This window comes from Centropristis striata, chromosome 3 (assembly GCF_030273125.1).
Source record: "Centropristis striata isolate RG_2023a ecotype Rhode Island chromosome 3, C.striata_1.0, whole genome shotgun sequence".
NCBI lineage: Eukaryota > Metazoa > Chordata > Actinopteri > Perciformes > Serranidae > Centropristis > Centropristis striata.
The window spans coordinates 5,726,232-5,749,939 of NC_081519.1; the positions used below are offsets into that span (position 1 = coordinate 5,726,232).

General features: G+C 37.4%; 1 protein-coding gene across 1 annotated transcript in view; it reads left to right on the forward strand.

The window, feature by feature from the left end:
* ca16b (carbonic anhydrase XVI b) overlaps window positions 1–23,708 on the forward strand; it is a 139,542-nt gene that overhangs the window by 57,524 nt on the left and 58,310 nt on the right. Inside the window, exons 3-4 of the mRNA XM_059329277.1 lie at window positions 9,388–9,567; window positions 18,885–19,033. Coding sequence (XP_059185260.1) covers window positions 9,388–9,567; window positions 18,885–19,033 — 329 coding nt within the window. The remainder of the gene's footprint in view (window positions 1–9,387; window positions 9,568–18,884; window positions 19,034–23,708) is intronic.

A 23,708-nucleotide genomic window follows, 5' to 3' on the forward strand; every position in this document is an offset into this window, starting at 1 on the left:
TAGCAGTGGATTCAGCCGTGCACTGAGCTTGCTCCCTTTCCCTCATCACATCCCAGCCATTAGGTCACAGAGCTGCCAGGAAGCATGTAAAGAGATCTGTGGGACACGGAGACAGTGGAACGAAGTGATGCTGGAGGAAGGGACAGTTTGTTTTGTGCTAAGGCACTCTGGTATTGCAGTTTACTGTAGATAGGACTGAAGTATGCTCAAGTTAGTAGCATGGAATCGCCGTTGCCTCCGAGTTCATTCTGAATGCGCTCCACAGAAAGCACTCCATACCATGTGCAGAATCAATATTAAATTAATCTGCTGTGAATAGTTGTAAGAATATGTATCTGGGATATCTTAGCAATGGAAAAAGGTATGTTTGAGGCACAATGCTTATGAATTTTCTTGCTTATCTGTGAATAAAAGGACAAAGGCGCTCACTGCCGGCAGCATAACTAGAAGGAAGGCAATTTCCGTCTGTCTGTTCGGCTGTCGGTTCACCACTTGGGTACAGGCTAAAATATCTTGGTGTCAATCTGTCAAAATTGAGATTAAAAAAAAATAAAAAAGATTATGTATTTAAAAAAAAAAAAAATACAAAACCGAATCTTGCATGTGTGCCAAACGTACTGTTGATATTGAAGGTTTTCATCTCGACAAAAGTGATTTCAGACAAATTGAAAGATACTGGGCCCTATCTTCCATCAGACTGACGCATTTCCATTTCATTGTGTACGTAGGAAATGTACTTGCACCCATCCTCTGCACCCGTGGGCGTGTTGGTTTTAAAATGAGGTGTGGTCCGGTGCATTGTTGGTGCTCCGCTATCTTGATACAGCAGAGAGAGAGATTCCGCTACCGACCAAGAAAAACCTGTCTATAACGGGTCAATGACGACAAGTTAATGGGTGCAACGATGATACCGTAAGACTTGCTAATCAATAAAGTTAATAGTTAAAGAAAAACCCAACACATACATCAATATAATACATAAAATAGAAAGGAACATGGCATACAGGGAGTGGTAGAGTGGGAATAAAATGTCTTTTTGAGTGCTCTGAATCGTGGAAAATAATTCATTCAGGTGGTTGGCGGGTGGATAATTAATGCATACATGTGGATTCAGATGATGTCAGTGCCGATTCATGCATCACTGGCACATACATTTTTCATTTTACATACTCTGAGACGCACAGCAGCACTCCTCCTCCTCAGGTAAATAGGTTGTCAGTGCTTTTGCTCAAATGCAGTCAAATGGAGCTGGTGATGGGACGGAGGGTTGGGAGACGGAGGAAGCAGAGGGTTTGCACGCTTCCCCAGTTTGACAAATCTCTCATGTGAACTGCAATACGCCATATGCAGATGCTCCTGAATTTCAAAGGGGATGGGAAATGGCACTCTGATCAGTTTACTACATGTTATACACAAAACAGTTTAACACAATTTAAGTTCACTTGCACCATGCACTTTGGACCATATGCTATAGATTGTTTGAAAGAACCCAACATGTTGTATGTTGTATGTGATGTTGTATTTTTTTCTTAATCGTATCGTAAGTGTTTGTATATGTATTTTGTATATTGTACGTATTTTTATTTTTATTTTTATTTTTTGTTTGTTTTTGTTTTTTTGTTAGTTTGTTTTTTGTTTCGTAATTCTCTGCTTTTTTACGTCATGGCCAGGGGACTACAGATGAAAACTAGCCTTCTGGCTTTTTTAACCATGTATAATCATGTGTTTTATGAAATTGCAATGTCCCCTTTTAAATAAACTAATAATAAAAAATAAAATAAAAAACATTTCAGATTTGTTTTAGTTCGGGAAAGAAAAGTGTCTTACTTCAAAACCTTTTTTTTTTTTTTTCATTTTTTATATGTATAAACATACAGTCATGGAAAAAATTATTAGACCACCTTGTTTTCTTCAGTTTCTTGTTCATTTTAATGCCTGGTACAACTAAAGGTACATTTGTTTGGACAAATATAATGATAGCAACAAAAATAGATCATAAGAGTTTCATTTAAGAGCTGATATCGAGCCATTACTATGGTTTCTTGTTAATGATTTTGGTTATTATCAAGAAAACCATGGAAAATGGCTAGATATCAGATCTTAAGCTTTCATGAGCTATTTTTGTTGTCATCATTATATTCGTCCAAATAAATGTACCTTTAGTTGTACCAGGCATTAAAATGAACAAGAAAGCAAGGAGAAAACAGGGGCGGTCTAATAATTTTTTCCATGACTGCATGTTTAGAAAACTCACATAAATTAAATGAAAGCAGATTGTCCCGGTGTGTCTACCTAACCGTTCATATAGATGTGCCGTTTCTCTGAAAACAATGTTGCTCTGATGAATTATTGACACGGGAACAACTTATCTGTGAACATCTTTCCAACTTTACCAAGCAACAAAAATGTTGACTTTATTCTTGTCATTTCACTTTTTTTTCCTCCTACCTGGCCCTATTAGAGAGTGGCAACAACTACATGTGAAATGTCAAAGTGGGGCTGCAAGATGTTCACACCTGCAGATTTAGCTAGTCATTTTACCAGTTCCCTTTCTTTTCCATTTGTCCTGCTGGTGGGTTTCTTTTTGTGTGATTACCTAACCACTTCAGCTTGTTGCCCCGTGAGACCTGCTTTTAGTGATAGTGCAAAATTCAGAAAATGTTTCTGCAGCCTATGATTTAAAGATGTCGGAGACCATCCTACGAGAAGTGAAAGAAAATATATCTCCCGTTATCTGGTCATCAGTTGACTCATGTTCGACTTTTGGGTTCTGTTCCGTCCCCGCCTTGTACAAGCCCTGAGCTCTTCAGTTGTCTAACCTGGACATTTGATACTCCCCAGTGTAGCGCAGCCTGTGTCTCCACCATCTGGAGTGTTATCAGCATATTGAAAGTGACAGCAGTAATGTTGTTCAAAATGTTATCTGATGCTCCTGCATGCGCTGAAGGGATTCTGCAGCATGCACAAGGCTTTGATCCTTCTTACCACTGCTCCAACTGCAACAACTATGGTGACCCGTCTCACTGCTGTCAATACTGTGCCTTTATATCTGCTGGCCATGTTATGCTGTCAGTGCCACTCATACATATGGACTGATCAGCGTTGATTTTTTGCAAGTGCTTGTGTGTGCCAATTCTGGGAGGTCTGCCAGGCGGCATACAGCATGGATGCTTTCTCTCAGAGGGACAAAACGGAAATGACAAGGCAATTGCCATTCTGTCAGCATTGCCATGGTAGCACAGGCACGGCTGTTTATCCCAAGGTTAATGGGATGACGCCTGGAACTGAAAGTGCCAGATTGAGAGAAACATGTGCCTGTTTTACTTAAAACAAGAGTCTTGTCACATCACACAGAAGTGAGCCCGGAGCAGGTCTGATTAACCAACAGTATTCACTTTTTTTTTTTACTTTCGAGCTCAGATCATACATTTCTAAATGTATGTATGTTTTTGAATTTCTCAAAATTGTTATGCATATGTGACGGTTAGTCCCTAAACCCATGCTGATCGAAACACCTTAAAGGTTGCAGAACTTTACTACAACTGATACCAGCAGTCTGTGAGAACTATGAATTTCCCAAAGGCATGGGGGAAATGTAGGCTTATGGGTATCTTTGCATCAAACCTGCTAAAATCCTTCTTGGTCAGGATTTTTCTGTAAATTTTCTGCTGATATCTTTAACAGATATGGCTTTGTGCTTGCTGTGCTGCTGCAACATTCGCTGAATTTCTATGAGATGGCGTAAAAACTTATGAATATGTAAAGGAAACAATAATTGTCACTGAAAACTGAACATTTCATGAATCCTTCAAGGCTAACCTATTGCAATTAGTAGTCAATGCTAAGTGTTAACAGCTGGGTGGATGAATACATTTATACAGGCACTAATGTCCATTAGAGTCCTTTACATTTATTTCAAAGAAAACATAATAAGGGTTTCAATCAGACATCGCTTTTCTTGACTAATATGGAACATTTCAAACTCCACAAAGGTTGGATTTGGTGCAGGTCTGTTGTGTGGTGCCTGAGATTCATCTGCAGTAATAGTTCCAGATACATTCTGTTAAATATTGTTATTCCTGGAAAGTGAGCTGTAACATTAGTGTAACTCCCTCATCTTTGTCCATCACAAGTATATAAAACGATCAGCATGCGGCATGAATTACCTGATGGCACCTATAAAGATTTTCATTAGAATAAGTGTTCATGTGTGTGAGCCGCTCTCTCACTATATACTCGCAATATGCTGAATGTAGTTGCAAATGTGGCGTGTAATGTTTTAGATAAATCAATCTCAAACATTTTTAAACATGTACTTACTTTTAATTTGTTCACCTCAGCTATATAGAGTGGCAGGGCTGCAGTGGGGAAGGCTTAACCACTAGGATTATAGTCATTCTGATGGATGGCAATGAGACAGATTAATCGACTGCTGTGCAACCCTCACTTATCTGATTTTAGCTCTGCTCCTCCCTTTCTGTTCTTGAAAGGCAGAATTATCTCTCTAGCAGTAAATGGGATGTAATGTGTGTTTTAATGGAAAATTAGCAAAAGATTACATTTTTCTCCAGTTACACTTTGAATAAAAGTAGCTTTTGAAATGTTAGTGGTTTCATCACGCTTGGCTTATCACACCGCGTTTCTGACGTGATAAACTATTGACATGTTTGCTTCTTTGTTTAATATGTTTCTGTATCTTGGCTTTATGTTTGCATTCAGCAATTAATGTAGGGATGTTGCTTTTGTAACTAAGGGTGCGCCACCAATCATTATCTGCAGACTTTCATTCTAAATAGTTTGCTCGTTGCTCTCTGTAAAGGCTGAACAGAAGAGCTCTTTTTAAAGCCTGACTGATAAAACGGTCAGCTAATTTTATTGGCCTATGACAAATCTATCTGTATTGGCGTAATTGTAAAAGTCAAAGTCAGCTTTATTGTCAATTTTCCATATGTATGAGACACACAGAGATTGAAAAACAGTTTCTCATAGTCACAGATAATGCTAAGAGCAGGAAATGTGCAAAATATACAATAAAAACTGAAAAAAACAAAATATAAAAACATGCGCTCAACTATAAGAACATAGCAAGTTTTGTGTGTATATAAATGTGCAATGGGTATCCTAGTACAGAAAGAGGTAGAGGTATTGTTGTTCTAATTCTTGTCCGATATTTGTGCTATGAGCATTTTTTTGTACAGAATACAAGGCAGAATATGATGCTTTGGTAGTTGGTGAGAAAACTCATCACAGTTTGTCCAGCAGCGCGTGCTCTGACTTACAATCCGTTGGCAAAATGGCGCCAAATGAGACAAAAAGCTGCACTCAGTGATGTAAACTCTATAATGTCATCCAACACAGGGGACAAGAGCTTACTGAGTAACTGTACAAAACATTTGCATTTTAGACCATAAATACTTGTAACATAAAGAATATAACGCTAATTTTACAATTATGTACACTGTATCGACCAGTATATCAATATTGGAATGTTTTACTCACTGTCCATTTTTAAAAGTCATCTTAAAACCTATTTTTATTCCTTGGCTTCTAACCACGCATGAGATTCTGCTCTTACTTTAGTGTTTTATGGTCTGCTTTTATTTATTGTTTTTTATATTGTTTTAAAAAGCAATGAATCTATGTATTTTAGTGTTTATTCCTGTTTTATTTATTTTATTGTCTCTTGTTCTGTTTGTTTATGTAAAGCACTTTGTTGCGGCTGTGGTTGTTTTAAAGTGCTTTACAAATACAGTTGAGTTGAGTTGAGTTTTACTCATTTTATATTGGTAACAGCTTCCACCCCCAAAAATCTATCTATTGTTTGGGCTCTACTTTAGATGATGCAATATAAGAGACAATTTCTGTATGTGCTACTAAAATTTCTTCACTGGTCTGGTACCAAGTTCCAGAGGAAGGTTTGTTATATTAAATATCAAACTGCACCTTGGAATGTCCAGTGAAGTTATTCTGCATAATAATTAGCTGTTTGTTTGAGGTGACGGAGGATTCAGTGTGAACAATGGACACATGAAGAAAAATACATTTGCGTCAGAGCAGGTTGATTTTATTATAATTATTATATGGAATGTTTGTTTGATTACATTATATTAATTGGCCGGGGCTGCTTCCTGTGATAGCCCTGACTTGTAACTTCTTTGATGTTCTGAGTCAACATCCAATCTGTCGCCACACAGCTGACCAATGGAAGTTGTTGTTATTGTGAGGTATGTCGGTCACATTTTATGAGGCCCTATATATATCAGAAACATCTCAAAAGACTTTTGTAGTTCACCACAATTCACAAAGAGATGAAAGAAAAAAGAAAAAAAGCCAGAAAATTGGGCTTGAAACTGCCCATTGGAGAACCTGAATAGTTCTCAGTGTTTTTTCTATTATTGGTAGCCCACATAGCACACTTTGTTGGTTAGGGGAATGGTAAATGTTCAAAGCAACTGGAGGCATTGCACTTCAGACGGATCTGCCAAAGAGAATATATATTTTCTGCAAACACAAATGGGATGCAAGTAAGTCCTATCCAATTGCACAACTGCCTCAAGTGTGTGCTACTTTAACTGTATAAATATACAGCCAACCCTACACAGTCTCAGCTCTAGCGTTTGTCCCAGAAATACTCCAAGACATACAATGAAAATTAATATGACTGCGTGGGCATGGCAGCGTGAACTAATATTACTTGTCTCACATGCAAAATAATTGATTAAACACATTGTCTTAACAGATGATGTATTTTGTAAGACTGGAAAATACAAAATCCAGTTTAAAGGACATTAGAAATAGTTTATTTTTAATATAAATTCACAACACTGACAACTATGTTCATTTGATCCTTCAGATTTTTTTCTTTTTGTACCAAGATACTAATCACACAGTTGTTAAAAATCTTCCATATTACTGAAAAACCTACTTTTGGTAACACTTTACAATAACCATCATTTATAAATGTTAAAAGATAGTTTATTAGTGTTTAATCATCATTTATAAACGTATATAGGCCATTTAGAATGGTAAATACATAATTTACTAATGTTTAACTAACTAAATAATTTATAAATGGCAAATAGATGGTATATTGATGTAAGTTTATAGTTACTTTACCATTAACAAACAATTAAATTATAATTAATAGTTTTAGTTGCACTCATTCTAGCATTTTTAACACCATATTAAGTATGTTAATGATTTTGAAATGATTCATATACCTTTAAGAAATTGGTTGAAAACATTTAAAGATTAAATATGTATATCACTTTGTAAATGGTTAGTAATTGGTTAATAAACCATCTATAAACATTTCTTACTTGGTTATTGTAAAGTGTTACCCTACTTTCTATCTGAATTTTCTGGTCACTCAGCAGCCGACATGTACACTAGTACCAGCGTCGACCAGATGTATTGTCTTTTTCTATGGCTCCATATTTAGTCCAATAAATGCCCAGATTTAGGTTAAGTTATGGCATAGAAGATTTGGAAGATAAGCCAAACAGAGAAGTATAAGTCAGTATTGAATGTTTCACATTAAAGAGAAACAAAGCAGCGTGAAAATCCCACTGCAGTCCTCTTCTGACCCCTGGTTTGGGATTTACTTGTTTGGACTAGCAACTCCTAAGGCTAATATAAGCCTCTCTTTAGCTTGCTAGATGTCAGACTTTCTCTCTTCAGCTCCCCCATATTGATTGTGTTGTCGATTCTCAGTGTGACTGGCCTTAGAATCAAGGCTTTTACATCAAAGGGAGTCATTGGCGTCTGTGTTGATATAAAAGGTGTTGCTTAATAGAGCTTTAAACTTTTAATCAAAGTATTGTTTAATGGAGCTAATTGAGTTTAATTAAGCTTCCGACAACTTCCATTTTTGATGGCAAGGTTATGGCTGACTCATCGGAAAGCCCAGATTAAATGGAATGGGTGGTAATGAATAAATATATGTGTTTCTACAATAAAGGCTTAACAGAAGGTTTTATACACAGAACACTTTTTATTTGGATACGGTAAAGATTTGCTCCATTTTATATAAATCCCTTCTGAGTGTTTGTGATTGGCAAGCCACTTTCTCTGGCATTATAATAATAGTATTGAATTCATAATGGGCCCTGTTCCAGAGGATGAATTATTGGGAGTTGCACTAGTACAGACATATTGGTAAATCTAAAGCCATGACTGACAAATTTAATCCTGCTTGCTAGTGCAGTCATTAGTTGAAATGCAGCTCAAAGCCGTTCCAACATTTACATGCAATCCAGACTTCAGCCCATCGTCTTTCAGGTGTAGTTTAGAAGACAATAAATCTTAATTTATATCACCAGATAAATCTGTGACATTTCCAGGTGCTTGACAGTGTTTAGTGTACTCTTTTTTTTTTTTTTTCTAACCCCAGTGACATATTCATGGGAAAGATGATTGCTGTTTATGCATCAGCACTTCCCTGTAATGCATGTTTATGGTTGTTCGCTAGCTGATGTGGTAAAACATTGGATATTTCAGAATAATCCTGAATGGCGCCGTCTTTTCAAGGAACTCGTGCTGGGTTGCGAGGTGTTTTTACATTACAAGACATAAAGCCACCCTTGATCCAGGATGTTTCAGCAAAAAAGGGGTTCTCGCAACTTTTCCATGAGCCAGGAGCAAAGTTGCGCTATATCTGTAGGGAATAGGATCATGAATATTGTGTTAACCCAGAAAAGTTAAAATCCATGCATGCTTCCTTGTTCCCCTGATCCCTCAGCTTTTGTTGTTGCATTGGCCCATTGTACCCGAGAAGAGATCAAGGGGACCCCTGTCGGTTGTGGATTATTCCTTTGTAGAAGTGCCACTGTAGGGGATAGAGGATTAAAAGAGCAGACAGTGGATGGGGATTCTACAGGAAGTTCGTTTACAGCACACGCTACACATTAATTGTTAAAGTGGAGTATTTTCCATTGAATAGCCCATTCGGTGTAATATTTGTCTGTTTTTTTTGAAGACTATTTGAGGCATAGACCCACATTAACTCTAAAAAACCATCCGAGGGCTCAGTTTCAGAATGTGTAGTACTGCCGAATCTGCCTCATTTGGATATTTGTGTCATATATGGACAATTAACGCTGGAATTGCCTCTAGCCAGATGATGAATTTTCATTGTGTTTACATGTTTTCCCAGCTGTTGGAGGGGGTTTAGAGGGCACTGCAGCTGAATGAATATGAAAGAATCATTGTCCTCTTTCTTTCAATTTCCGTTAAGGGCATATTGAAACCTGGCTGCTACTGCAGCAGTAATATTGTCACAGTGTTTCTAATTTTGTGTGTGTTCATAGCTAGAATCCTGATACAAAAGGGAATTCTGGGAGACTAGTCTACATTTTTCATAAGCTGTTGTTTATTCTATTTCTGCAGGAAGCCATGGACCTCGAGGCTGGGCAGCCTCTTACCCCGAATGTGCTGCGAAGAACCAATCACCTGTGGACATTGTGGACGAACAGGCTTTGGTGTCGGAGGAGTACCAGGAGCTGGTGCTTGACAAGTTCACCGCCGAGTCCTCCAACCAGACCACCATGAAGAACACTGGAAAGACAGGTCAGCATCTCAGGACCAACATAATGATACCAGAATGAAAATATCTCTGTGTTTTGTTATCTTAAACTTCAATGACAAGTATAGAGTTGAGTAGTATGACTGTAGGAAAAATGTTTGTCAGTTAGCAGAGATTTTGTTACGTCAAATAGCTTAAGGACTTACTTGATTCCTGTGGTCCAAGTCTAGTACCTTCAGGTTGAATGCACTTATTGTAAGTCGCTTTGGACAAACCGTCTGCTAAATCAGCTGTTCTAAACCTTGGGGTCGGGACCCCAATTTGGGTCGCGAGATGATTTCTGGGGGTCGCCAAATCATTTTGGATGTCAGCTCTGTCTCCACTGTGTTAAAGTGTTCATGTGTTCATGTGTTTTAGTCTTTTTGGTCACTTAATGTCTTTTTTTTTGTCAATTTGTGTGTTGTTTTGATCATTTTGTGGTCAATTTGTGTCTTTTTTGGTCATTTTGTTTCCTTTTTTGGTCATTTTGTTTCTTTTTTGGGTCATTTTGTGTCTCTTTTGGTCATTTTGTGGCTTTTTTTATCTTTTGTGGTCAATTTGTGGCTTTTTTGGTCATTTTGTTTCCCTTTTTTGGTCATTTTTTCTTTTTTGGGTGATCTGAACTGTGCGTGTGAGATTGTGTTCAGTGAGCAGGGGTCGCGGACAACATGCATGTTAAATTGGGGGTCGCGACTCAAAAAGGTTGAGAACTACTGTGCTAAATGACATGTAATGTAATGTAAAAGGTGGCTGTGACTTTTATACATTTTCTTTCTGTTTGTATTAGACCATTGCAGGCAGTGTTGCTAATTCTTTTCTACAGAAAAGCCTTAATTGCATGATTGGATTTTTGATTTTTGCTCAATTGTTACAAAGTTACAAAAATGAAATAGATAAGCCAAAACCAGACAATAAGTTTGGTAATTGTATCTATATACAGCTTAAAAATGTGAAATCCAGACAGTCCACCATTGGCAATTTAATATAAATTTCTAGATTCAATGACAAAGGACATTGTCCATATCACACACCCACTTGTTGGACTGTGAATACGTTCAAGGGGAAATTTGAAATCCAAGCTTTAATGTTTCAGTGAAGCACAAACAATCACACATAATAGTCTCAATTCGTGTAAATCTAGCAGTAGTTCTAGTAATTACTTTATTATTGCCTTCATTGTACTGCTCCCTGCTCTCCTTTATCTCTCTCCATCCTCTTTGTTTCCCCCTACATGCCTTGTTTTCAGAAACATTTGAAGCTTACTTGATTAACTGCTACTTCAAACCATTGCCACTGTTTTTTTTTCAATCAGCTAATCCGTGGACCATTGGTGTGAAAACCCTGACCTTAATTGATCTCCTCTGCTTCTGGCACTGTTTCTCTCAGAGAGTAGTTTCATCTTTTGCGTTTGATCATAATGAGAGTTGTTAGCCTCCATGACAACCAAGACCGCTGGGACAGCCGAGCGATGCTGCGGGCTGCTTATTTACAAAGATGGAAATAACACGGCTGGCTGTAATTTTGGGCACAAACAGTACAGAGGGAATTTTAGATGGCTAAGCACTGTGAAAATCAGGAAAATGGAACAATGTTACCAAAAATCATTATTCTGTGTAAGCTATTCAGAATAGGTCAACTTTTTATTAAGGGAATTCACCTCACAGTATTTTGAAACCTTTATTTGTCATTTATTAAACTATAGTTTGCCACTGCCATTTTAGAAATACCATGACATGGCAGGTAGACTTTACGGCTCATTGAAACATTACATTTTTGATTGAAAATAGTAAATAAAATATCACATTAACAAGATTAAATGCACTTCGGAATGTGACGTGTTTAACAGCTTAAAATAACACTTAAATATGATAAATAATTGGAAGTTTTATCGTCTCATATTAAGGTTTGGTGGCTACTAGGGTTGCAAAATTCCAGGAATTTTCAAAGTTGGAAACTTTCCATGGGAATTAACAGGAATTTATGGAAACTTATGAGCATAAAGCGTGAATTTACAAAATTGAAGGTTGGCCCTGAAAAGGGAACTTAAATATAGTTGGAGAAAATATATTTTAGCATCATCTTGACTAAAAAAAGCAGATTTCATGTTAGTATGAATCTCTGCTATTCCTAAATTGCATGCACAAAGCATGCTGCTTGATGCAGGGCTGCTGAGGCCACGCCCCCTGATGAGTCACACTCCCACTGTGCATTCCTCCATCACATGTTCAATTAAACATTATTGAGTAATTTGAATTTAACTCAACAGTCATGTTTTTGTTGTTCAATGAAAGAACTGATTGCTCAATTAAATAATATAAACGTGATAAAGTTTTACTTCCAAATAAAATCTGTTGAAATGTCATGTTTTTTTTATATGGAATATTTCCAAAATTTTCCACCCCTTTGCAACCCTAGTGGCTCCCTAAGGCCAACTACCAAAGTTGAGAATTAATTTAAAAGCAATAAGTAAACTTTCAACAAAGTTTATTTTCAGGGCTGCTTTTTATCGCCTTTTATTTGTTGAAATTTGAATGAATGTGTTCATGGATTGCATTTTTTAGTGTTGGTTATTGATCCTAGCAGATATTTGTCCTTCATGTTCTTGGAAGACTGTTTCAGAGTGTTGAATGCGATGCGTTGTTCTCCTCAAATGAATCTCCGGCCTTCATAGTTGGTTTTTTTCCCCCACATCACCACTTCACACATCCTTGATAAGTTGTGTTTGCCAAGTCCACAATCTTTTTTTCATGCGCTCTCCTTCATCTTTTGTTGTCGAATTGTACTGAAGTTGTTTAAGATGACGTCAAACATGACCGGGTGTATCCAAGCCTATTGTTGTCATTGTGTGGTTGTCACAGCGCTGTGGTCCTCAGGAGACGAGTAGAGGCACATTAGTGACACTTCACTCATCTATTATCCGACTGCTGTCAGCTATGATCATGGCTTTAAGCGTTTTGCATCATGAAAATTCAACCGTGCAGTATCTCCTTTCATCTTTACTGAAATGTTCCACACATCATATACCTCTGTGTCCCTTCGTATACTACATATTGTCAGGAGACTAGGACTACTTTTTCAGTCATTTGGTTACATGGACCGCTACAAGAGCGTGATGTAGGGGGACACTTCTAGTCCCAAATGTTTAGTCTCAAATGTAAAACCTTCAGTCAGAAGTGCACCAGAGTATGACCATTTTACACGTATATATGAGCAGTAAACATCGCTCATTTCACTGCAATCTAATGTTTATTTTAACCTGGAAGCACTGATGTTTTGGCCACTTGGGGATAGCTGAACAAACTGTGCACACACTATTACATATCATCATCTTTGTTGACATTGTGGACTTTCCTGCAGTTGCAGTGCAGTTCTTAGGCTGTTTAATGCTCCAGTAAGTTCACCAGCTTGTCGCTAACTAAGCAGATAGTGTACAATAGTTGGTTTATAGAGGTTTTTCACTTTATTAGAGCAGCAAGAATGAATTAAAACACTCAAGTAACAGTTAAACAAGAAGCTAAAACTTGCTATAAAGCTTATAAAGCCAGGGGGAGCAGCAGAATCAGTTCAATATACACTGTAAAAAAAAATCTGTTTAATTTACGGTAAAATACCGGCAGCTGTGGTTACCGTAAAAAATACAGTGAGCGTATGTAAATGTAAATATCAGCAAAAACTGTAATTTATACTGAATATTCCCATTACTTTTAGGATAATTGTATCATCGTGGTATTTCTCCATTAACTTTACATGAAAAATGTATATTTTTACAGCAAAACTGTGTGTTTTCTACAGTTTATGTCGGTAGAATTTAAAGTTTTTTACTATGCTTTGATTGACAGTAATTAAAAGTATCTACTACAGTGATGTACAATGTTTCATTTTACAACCTATTTCTGATGCAAATTGACAGTGTTTTACTGTTATTTCTACAAACATTTTTTACAGTGTATTCTCACATTTTCATATATTTCACCTTGTCACAGGGCTGGGCAATATAATGATAAAAAATGTCTTTTGTTGTTATTATTTTATGTTGTTTCTATCACAATGTCAAAAACAAAGAAAATGCAGCCAAAGCTTGAGTGAACCATTAGAGGTGGGGTGTTTTTTTGACAAAATAGGAGTACAAAAAAGGTTTATTTCATATAGGCAATGCATTAGTTAGAAAAAATAAAGGATAAATCTGCTTTAAAGTACAATATATTTGACATGACCCAAGATTTTGACACATCGGATACTAATTTTAAACATTTATTCATCCATTCATTATCCGTAACCACTTATCTGACCTCGGCTGACGGGGGCTGACATTGGGTGAGAGGTGGAGTACACCTTAGACGGATCAATATTAAACATTTCCACTAATAATTGTTATTTCTGTGCACATTTGCACACATCGCTGTCCTCCACAATGTCTTTTTGATGCAGCCACGAGGGGGGGGACTGAAGTCCAAATGCTCAAATCCTGCACAAAGGGGCTTTAACATCCTTCATACTATTTAAAAGTCGATGTTTTAATTAAGAACTGAGTGAATAGATCTTAAAAGTTCATCGAGATTGATTTCACAACGTTCCCTTGAGCCTTGACCTGCTTTGAGATCGAGCTGATTGGCCGCCATTCAAGCAGCGTTCCTCAACAAAACATTTCTCAGTAAAATTTCAAACAACTCTCGACCAAATTCATGAGGAATCGGAAGGCCCAAGAGACATTTGCATTGATCAAGGATTTACTTTCACACACACTCCCCTTCTCTCACTGGCTGTGATTCAAGGTCTTTTTGGCTTAGCTTCTAATTCCTGCTCTGCTGTTAGAGGGTTCAAACACACCCAGGGCCGCATTTCTAATGAAACTCCCAGGACCAGCCAGCATCCCCTTTCCTTGACTCTTCTTGTGTTGAAGACGGGATTACACGACTTCAACAACAGCAGAATCGGGGATTTATTACCATCCTCGTAAATATGTATGTGTTTGCAATATGTATGTGTTTGCAAAAGAATCACACAATTACGATCATGCGATGGCTGCAGCTCTTTCCCGTGCAGACGGATTTTTACCTTGACCTGAAGCTTTCAGTCTCGGAAATCTCCTCCATCTAAGACCTTTTCCTTCATACTGTGGGCCATCAGCTTAAGCAGCACTGGCATGTTAATACTGCTGGCAGATTCTTTCTTCCCTCACGACAGGGGCTCAGCTCATCCCTCATCACACAACGTTCTCCTCTCTTCAGATCTCCTTGTCTCTCTCTCTCTCTCTCTCTCTCTCTCTCTCTCTCTCTCCCTTTTCTCTGGATCTCACACGCATCACTATTCTTCCTGTTGGTGATCTGTTTCACTTACCTTGATTTCATCCACTCCCTCAGCACAGCTTGTTCATCATGTCATCTGTGTTTACTGACAGTCTGTGTTTGCTTGTACACATGCTCATCCTCTTAGTTTGCTTTGTGCGATATGATTAAAAGTGGGCCGTCCTTATCCAGAGAAGCTGACTAAATCCCCCTGCAGGGAGGAGGGGTATCAGCCGACAGAGCACTGGCTCTAATCAGGCTAATGAAGTCAAATGTAGAAGTGGTAAAGGGCTATTAACATGTAACCTCCGCCAGGACAGCAGAAGGATGATAATACGCCTTGTCATGTTGGTGTTTCACATAGCTTTTGGAAAACTGGAGAACTAACACAGCTTAAACTCACCCTTACATGACACCGCTGAGTACGTTTACAAATGTTGGCTTCCAGGAATAGCAGACAGGCTGAACTTTTAAGGGGGAATCCAAATTGCTGTTGTCATATAAAAACCTCATAACGGCAGTAATGTCTGTGTTTTAACCTCAGGAGAAGGATTACACACTGCACTATAAATTGTGAAATGTTATGACCCTTGAAAAAAAAACCCTCTAAGAAGCCACTGCAGGATTTTAGAGGTGCATGTCGGTGGAGGAGCTCAGGCTGGGCAATATATAGAAAATGTTTTGATAATGTTATAGATATCGTCTCGGATATTGTAAGTCTTTTCTCAGTCGAATGAATCCCCCTCATGTCAGCAGATGGGACACGAGTCAAACTAAAAAACTCAAAAGTACACGTCAAATATTTCCCCCCGAAGATGTTTTATGTTCTTTTTTAGGTAGCTTTTATCTGGCTTATGTTTGTTAAATGCAAATTTTTCCTGATAAGTTTGGTTTTAATTAGTTATTTGTTGCTATAAAACAGTCGCTCTCAACCTGGGGGTCTGGACCTGCTGTTAAAACATCACAAACAAAGCAATATTTATTTAAATTTATTAATCAGAGCATTCACAATAATCACCCAAAATCAGCTGGGAGAGGCGCATATAAATAGCTGTTTATGCCAGCTTGCAGCTGTCTCTCGTCGCTGTTGTGGTTTGAGGGGGGTTGCAAACACCAACCTGATTATTCTGGGGCGGTCATGACTCACAAAAGGTTTAGAACCATTTGCTATAAACAAGGATGTCACATTATGCTTGATAGCGGTGATTGACTCAAGATTGGTTGGGTGGCTGTATGGGCGGGACCTTGGGATGGGGAGAATTAAGCGATGATCGATTAATGGTCGATCCTGTGGAATTTTTAATCGGTGTGTATTTTTATTTTATCTGTGACTGCTTATCAGTACTCAATGAACTGAAACACGGCCATATGTAAATAAGCCAATGAGCTGACAATTTAGTTGGATAACAAAACAAATTGGTAAAAAAGCGTTTAAGTTCAAAGCGCCATCGGACTGGAATAATCTTCCTTTAAACATACGATCATTGACGTCTTTCCATAGTTTTAAATATGCCCTGTCTTCTTATTTTGAGTTAAACTGCACATGTTTCAGATAATATTATGTCATATTTATTTATTATTTTTTTTATTTTTAAAAAAGCAATTTCAATTTACAATAATATTATGTTACTTCTTTCAGTTTTACTAGGCTAAAGTTATGGCCAACTTGTGGCCATTGAGAGGTTGTGATTATTCTTGTGTTCATTCTTGTGTTCATTCTTGTATTCATTTTTTGTTTGTTATGTTTGTGTTGATGCCTGTTGTCTTTGTTGTTGTATGTCTGTAAATTGTGTTTTGTTTTGTAATGTACTTTAGGACCCCCTCGAAAACGAGAAGATTCCTCTCAAGGGGTTTATCCTACTCAATAAAATTTCTGATGATGATGATAAAGCTACAGTTTGCAAATGAAAGTTGCAAAACTAGCTTACTGTATCAAACCTTATTGGCATGAATTACTAGGTTTAATTTTATCCAAAACATCTTTAAACACAAATCTCATTAAAATATGCCAGATTACTGTGAAAGCTAACCTCATCTCTCTTCGGGGGCTAAAACATAAAACATTGAACTCCTTGACATTATCTTTACAGTTTAATTTCACTGGAGTAAGTTTTACGATCGATAGGAAGTCTCTTTTTGTCCTTTCAAAATAAAAGCATCTGTTTTGAAAACAGGCTTTTGCATAGTACTGTATACAGTACAGGCCAAAAGTTTGGACACACCTTCTCATTCAATGTTTTTCCTTTATTTTCATGACTATTGACATTGTAGATTCATCAAAACTATTAATGAACACATTATGTACTTAACAAAAAAGTGTGAAATAACTGAAAACATGTCTTATATTCTAGTAAGCAAAGGGTGGTTACTTTGAGGAATCTAAAATACAAGACATGTTTTCAGTTATTTCACACTTTTTTTGTTAAGTACATAATTCCATATGTGTTCATTCATAGTTTTGATGCCTTCAGTGAGAATCTACAATGTAAATAGTCATGAAAATAAAGAAAAACGCATTGAATGAGATGGGTGTGTCCAAACTTTTGGCCTGTACTGTATATATCTTTTATTTTGCCCATGTTTGCATGTTTTATACAAACTGGAGTATGTATAAAACCATAGCGATCAATCAATTAATTGATCGTTAACGTTATGGATGCTTGAGATGGCATTCTTCCAAACGCCCATCCCTAACCGCCGCTCCATCGTCTGATCATTACTGCCCAGACTTTGGCACCAAATGCACTGGATGGCAGGTCCCAGGATATTTTGCGTTAATATTTATACATTGAGAGGAAGTGCGGACGGGTCATCCATCTTCATATATAGTTTATGATTTTTTAACATAAACTGTAATGAAACTCAGTTACTGTGAATATTATTACAATGCATTCATGGGGCATTTATTTCCATAACCCAAAGTGGCACAGCATAAAAAGTGCTGCATAACAAGATCTTCTGAAACCAAAGTGTCAAACCCTCAGCGTTGCAGAAATGAACATTTTAAAACGCTTGCTATTTCACACCTGAAGCAACGGCATTACAGCCTTGCAGACAGCTTGCAGGTGGAAGGAAATCACAAAGCAGGAGAATGCCATTATGTCTTGCTAGCGAACCATGCAACAAGTCTAAGAGCAGGTGGCTTTGTCTGAAGCTGCTCAACGCAGTTTCCTCCAGTCAACCAATGAGACATCAAGGCCACTGGAAGAGTCTTGAGGGCATATCAGTGGTATCATTGTGTATGTGCCCACCACTGACTTTGTATCAGATGATGACGATTCCCCACATAGAGCCTCCTACAGAAGGCAGCCATGCCAGGCTGTGGGTTGCCAGGTAGCAATGATTCCTCTTGTTGCACTTCCGTCCCCCTGAGTCCAGATCTTTTTTTTTTTTTTTTAGCTCTTTAAATACCCTTTAATGGAAGGATAAAAGCGCATTGATGTGTCCCCAATTAAATAGATATATATATTTTCCTCTTTGATCATTTTAAAACAAAACCAAATCTTTGTAAAAGGCAGCTTATTTAAGATCCAATTCCATCATGAAAAAGTGGATGTAGAAAAGGAAATGTGGGGGTTTGCAGTTCACATTTGCATTTAACATATCAGAGATTAGTTTGTAGTTCATACCGACAGTTACATGATGACTGATACATTAATCGGTGTCTGGAGCAAGTAAAAATGGCATTGAGATTATGTTTTATGTTTTGAGATAATAAAAAGCATCTTCTGAGTAACGGCTCAGCTTATGGAATAAATAGGAACACCACAGAATTGAATTGATGTGTTATTTTGAGATAATTGAGTTGTCATTACAGGAAAAAAAACAGATGAGAATCTAGATAATGAGAATTAAGTTGTGATCTTGAGATAACAGGCATAAAATAAAAAGATGAGCAGCCACCGCCGTTCTGAGCTTCTCTACAATCAGATCTTTGAATACTAATCTGATACTTGCTGCTTTTGCATGAGGGTACTTAATTTCCTTCTTTGTTTGATTCCATCTTCTTCTTTTTTTTTATCCCTCTTTGTCTCCAGTTGCTGTTCTCCTGAAGGATGACTACTTTGTAAGAGGTGCAGGACTGCCGGGGCGTTTTAAGGCTGAGAAGATGGAGTTTCACTGGGGCCATAGTAATGGATCAGCAGGCTCAGAACACAGCATAAATGGCAGAAGGTTTCCTGTCGAGGTAAAGCATCCTGTCACTACAATACAGTTTGACAAATGTGCAATATGGGGCCTTGAGGGTCAACGCTGAATATTGGAGCCAGCTGCAGAATTGAGGCAGCACATTGATGCTTCTGAAATCCAGTTTTACCTCGTCTCCAAGAAGCCCCACTGGGTTTTGTGCTGAGGATTGTCGAAGAAAACTAAATTCACTGTGGTCAAAAGCTATTTTTAGGTAAACTCCGGCTTCCAAATGATGCTGAAATGGACCCACTGGAAAGTCAAAGAACAATATCAGCTTCCTGAAAGGAGAGCTGTTATGCTTTTCTTTATTTTCTGTCAAACTCTCTATATAATGTTAGTAGCAGTTCATAGTTTTGGATGTTCATATAAAAGATTGCTCCTTTGAGCGAAAAACTCTACATTGATTGTGACAGATTTCTATATATGGTCATCTGGTCCAGGCTTGTGTAAACCCTGTTTACATTACATTAGCCGTGTTTCCTTTAGGGGGAAGAGTGGCCGCTGGGAAAGTGCCAGGCCACGCCCTCTCAAATGTCCACTCACTCAGCATGTCTCAATTACAAAAAAAGGCCCCCAGAGGGATTTACGGGACTCTGGAGGTGACGTATGGTTTCAATCGTTGCGTAATAGCTTAGTGACAGTTTCGACCGTGATCACATATGAGACGGATTAAACACAGGAGACGCAACTGTGGCTGTCGTCGCTATCTGTGCACAACGTCCGCCGCTGATCATAAACAAAGCAGCATGGGTAATTATGCACAGCGTCTCCGCTGATCATAAACATCGTGATCGTGAATTAACCGAATCGCTAACTGTGCACAGTGTGTCAGGTGCTTGTTGTAAACAAACAGAGATCGCTAAGTGAACACCTTCTGCAGCAACAGCACATACACACTGTACTGCTACAGAGCTAACTGTTAGCCTATTAGCACTGTCACCCCTTTGTGGGATCACTGTGAACGCCCTAAGGCGAAGATCTGGCACAGATCTTTCCAGCAATATAGCGGGGACATGCAGGACCACACTATGAAAGGGGCTTATGTTTATTGTCGCTTTTGACTAATAATAATAATAATAATAATACATTTTATTTGTAATGCACTTTACATTACAGGAAATCTCACTTACTTACTCGCTACTTCGCCGGCTTTTACAAATGGCGCGTGTTGTTTAGGTGTCGAGTACTACGTCACATCCTGCTTAGCGTTCTATCCAATCAGTAACTAGGCTTTTTTCAGGGGAGAAAAACAGCCCTGCTCTTCTACAGGGCCAAATAAAGTCCAGACAAGAGACGTTTAGGGTGGCTCATATTCAAATTAGGGGCGTTTCAGCGAGTAAGACCCGCCTCATTCCGGGTATTGGACTGCAATTGAAGCACCCGCATTAATTGCTACTGTATATGTAGCTGCATCATAACATCACAGAAAGATGTAATTTTGGTTGCTGATGTTGTTCATTTCTCCCCAATTTCAGAAGATAGTCTTACTGGAACGTGTTTCATTGTGTAGTTTGTGTTGTAGACCTTTACCCTTTTGTTTTCACGGCAGAAACTACCACTATTATTCTCCATTACAGTCTTTCCACTGCTACATGTAACAACCAGCCTGATCCCACAAAATTAATATGCAACTTACGTAACTTCCATGGCTCACGGTTTGTGAATCACATTTTTATTTTTTTTTATGTAGGTATTTTCCAGGAAAGGAAGATGTATACAAGTTGAATTATGGGAGCTGGAGGATCCAGGGTTTTTGGACCTTGACCAATACTAGAAACTAATAGGAAATCTCAGCCTCTGCGGCTTCATTCTGACCTTTTCCTTTTAAAGTTTTTGTTAGTTCCCTCAATCTATCAAAGTGCAATATAAAAATCATGGGAGTACTACTCTGAAACTTTCAGACTAGAAGTTTTTAATAACGGCACACAAAGCTGACATTGACAACTTTAACAAAGGATGTCTATTTCTGAAAGTACTTTCCACCGGTAATTATAAATCATGATAAAATAATGACGTCTTCGGAAGTAAGTTTTAATTCAATGTCAGAATCAGAATTAAAAAAAAAAAAAAAACAGTTTTATTTCCAAGTTGCTTGGCACACACAATCATTTTTCTTAGTTATTTGGTGCATAATAATAAATACAGTGCAAAGTTCAACAGGCCTTCAATAGAAGATTTGACAATAGATTTTTGGAATAAAATATAAGAAATGTGTAAAAAAAACAAACAGAAAAAAAAAACTTTTTTTCTGTTGAGTTTCCTGCATGAATGCACAATGTTTGGAACATGTGATGTGCAAAAGTACAATGTATGAATCGTAAAGATGAAGATTACAATAACTTGTACAACAACAGAATGTCAAGGATGTCGTGTCAATATACTGTAGATATTGAGGAAAAATGAAAGTTTTTTAGGAGAGTTTAGGTGAGATCAACACTGAAGCAGAAGTTTGTAATTTACATGCTCCTAAAGTGTTTTTTACACGAGGTCACAAAACATTTCTCAATGCCAACAGCAGACAAAAGGCAGAACAGTCTGCAAGTAATAAAGGAAAGCAGAAAAGAAATTATCACCCACTCTTGTAGCACAGATATAAAGGGTATTAAGTCTGAAACCTTTTTGTATTATTTATTCTGCTTCCTGGATTAAAGCAGAAATCCCACTCTTCTTTATGTGGTGCAGAGAATTAGTTATTAGTGCTTTTCAAATTTCTATGATTTACCCTGCCATTTCTATTCATTATCTAAAATGAATTTGCAAATGTGTCATACTCTTACATTCTGTGGGGTTATATAAAATGTGTTGTTTTTTTCATCTCTTGTAGTCAAATGGTTAATAATTATTGTAAATATAACAGTGTACAAAAACAGGAAATGGCTGTTAGTGTCCTTATTCAAACACGCAGCTAGAGTCCTCCTGTGTTTGTTTCTTGGCCTTGTTCTTTGGAGCCCTCTCTGCAGGCACAGCTTTTGATGCTGAATGGCTGAATAATTAGATTTATTTTTGCCACATCACTTTGTGTTCAATGTAGTGTTAAAGGGCACCGGATTATATACAGCCATTATAAAGCTGTTGTGCGCATGGCTCCTTTTGATGGTGTGTTTCTAAATAAGACGATGGAATTCACTTTAATGACCGATTTAGGCAGCCGTTAGGAAAAAAAGCTGGGAAAGAAGAAGAAAATGATGCCCTCCAGATACATCATTTATAGATGTGAAATATAGATTTCTTAGAGCTTAACATGTCTTTGTTTGTAGACCAAGGTTTTTGCATCGACCTCTCCGTCAACAACATGGATTTCAAGGCTAATGTGCTTTAAACTTAAATGGATGATTGTTATGGAAAAAAAGGAAGATAATGATGCATACCTGCCAGGAGCAATGTGGAAAGATTGTGAAATAGCTGAGCTAATAAAAATTTGAAAAAAAAAAAAAACAACAACAAAAAAACTGAAATAATGATTTAGCAAAAAATGCATGTCCACAGTCCCCATATTTGTGGGAAGAAAAAAATAAACATAAAAATAGGATTACAAATTAGTTGTACAAACACATCCAACCAGCCGTAGTCAGCTGTAACACCTGAACACTGTGTGCTACAGTTAAGTGCTTAAAATTAGTATGCAAGGGAGTAGAAAAGATGAAATGGATACCTAATGGATAAATGATATAGTATAATGTAGGGGTGGGCGATATGGCCCTAAAAGAATATCACGATATTTCAGGCTATTTTTGCGATCACGATATTCTTGACGATATTACGAAATACTTAAAAAGATATAGAAATTATGTTTTTTTTTTAGTCTGTATAAATAAATAAAAATCTAAAATGTAGTGTGAAGTGCAAATCTCAACAGTTGCCAAATAAATAAAAAAAATGTATGAGAAAATAATAAAAATAACCATTTAGGGGTTCCGGTGGCATATTTTTATTTTAATGACATTTTGTAAAGGAAAATAAAGGTTCTTGGATGTTTTATTTAAGGCATCTTATTTTGACAGTCTTCTTGTAAGTTCTATGGTGGATTCTGTTAACACACTGTGCTCTTATTTTGAAAGCTACATGTGTTTAGCGACAGAGAGTAAGTAGCTTTTTGTGATTAAAACAACTTTTTTTGTTAGCTAATATTAACCTTACGCCACTACGTCAAGAAGTAGGAATGTTGCCAATATCATGATATGCATTTTTTTTAACAATGAAAAAAAAAATACCGATATTACCGTGAACGATACGATATGGCACACCCCTAGTATAATGCAAACATTAAACAACCCTGCTGAAACAAAGAAAAAGGGACCAAGCCTAGACATTAACAACAGAATAAATACTCTGTCCTGTACAAACACCATAGACCCCCCCATGTTAAAATGTTAAAATACCCAACTTTACAGCAGAAATAAACATGTTTTCAGCCTGGTACAAAAAAAACAATTTTGGTCCTGTTAGCTAATTCCCCCGTTTATTACAACTGAAGGGTTGAATTTTTATACAACTCATCCGGGTTTTTCTTTTTTAGGCCTAAATTTCTGCATAAGTGAGGGCATGGCTGCTTTGTGTGACAGGCGACTGCCCTCACAGGTGGCTAAGATAAGATAAGATATGACTTTATTCATCCCACAGTGAGGAAATTTAGTTGTCACAGCAGCTGAAGGTACAGGCACATGGATCTAAAA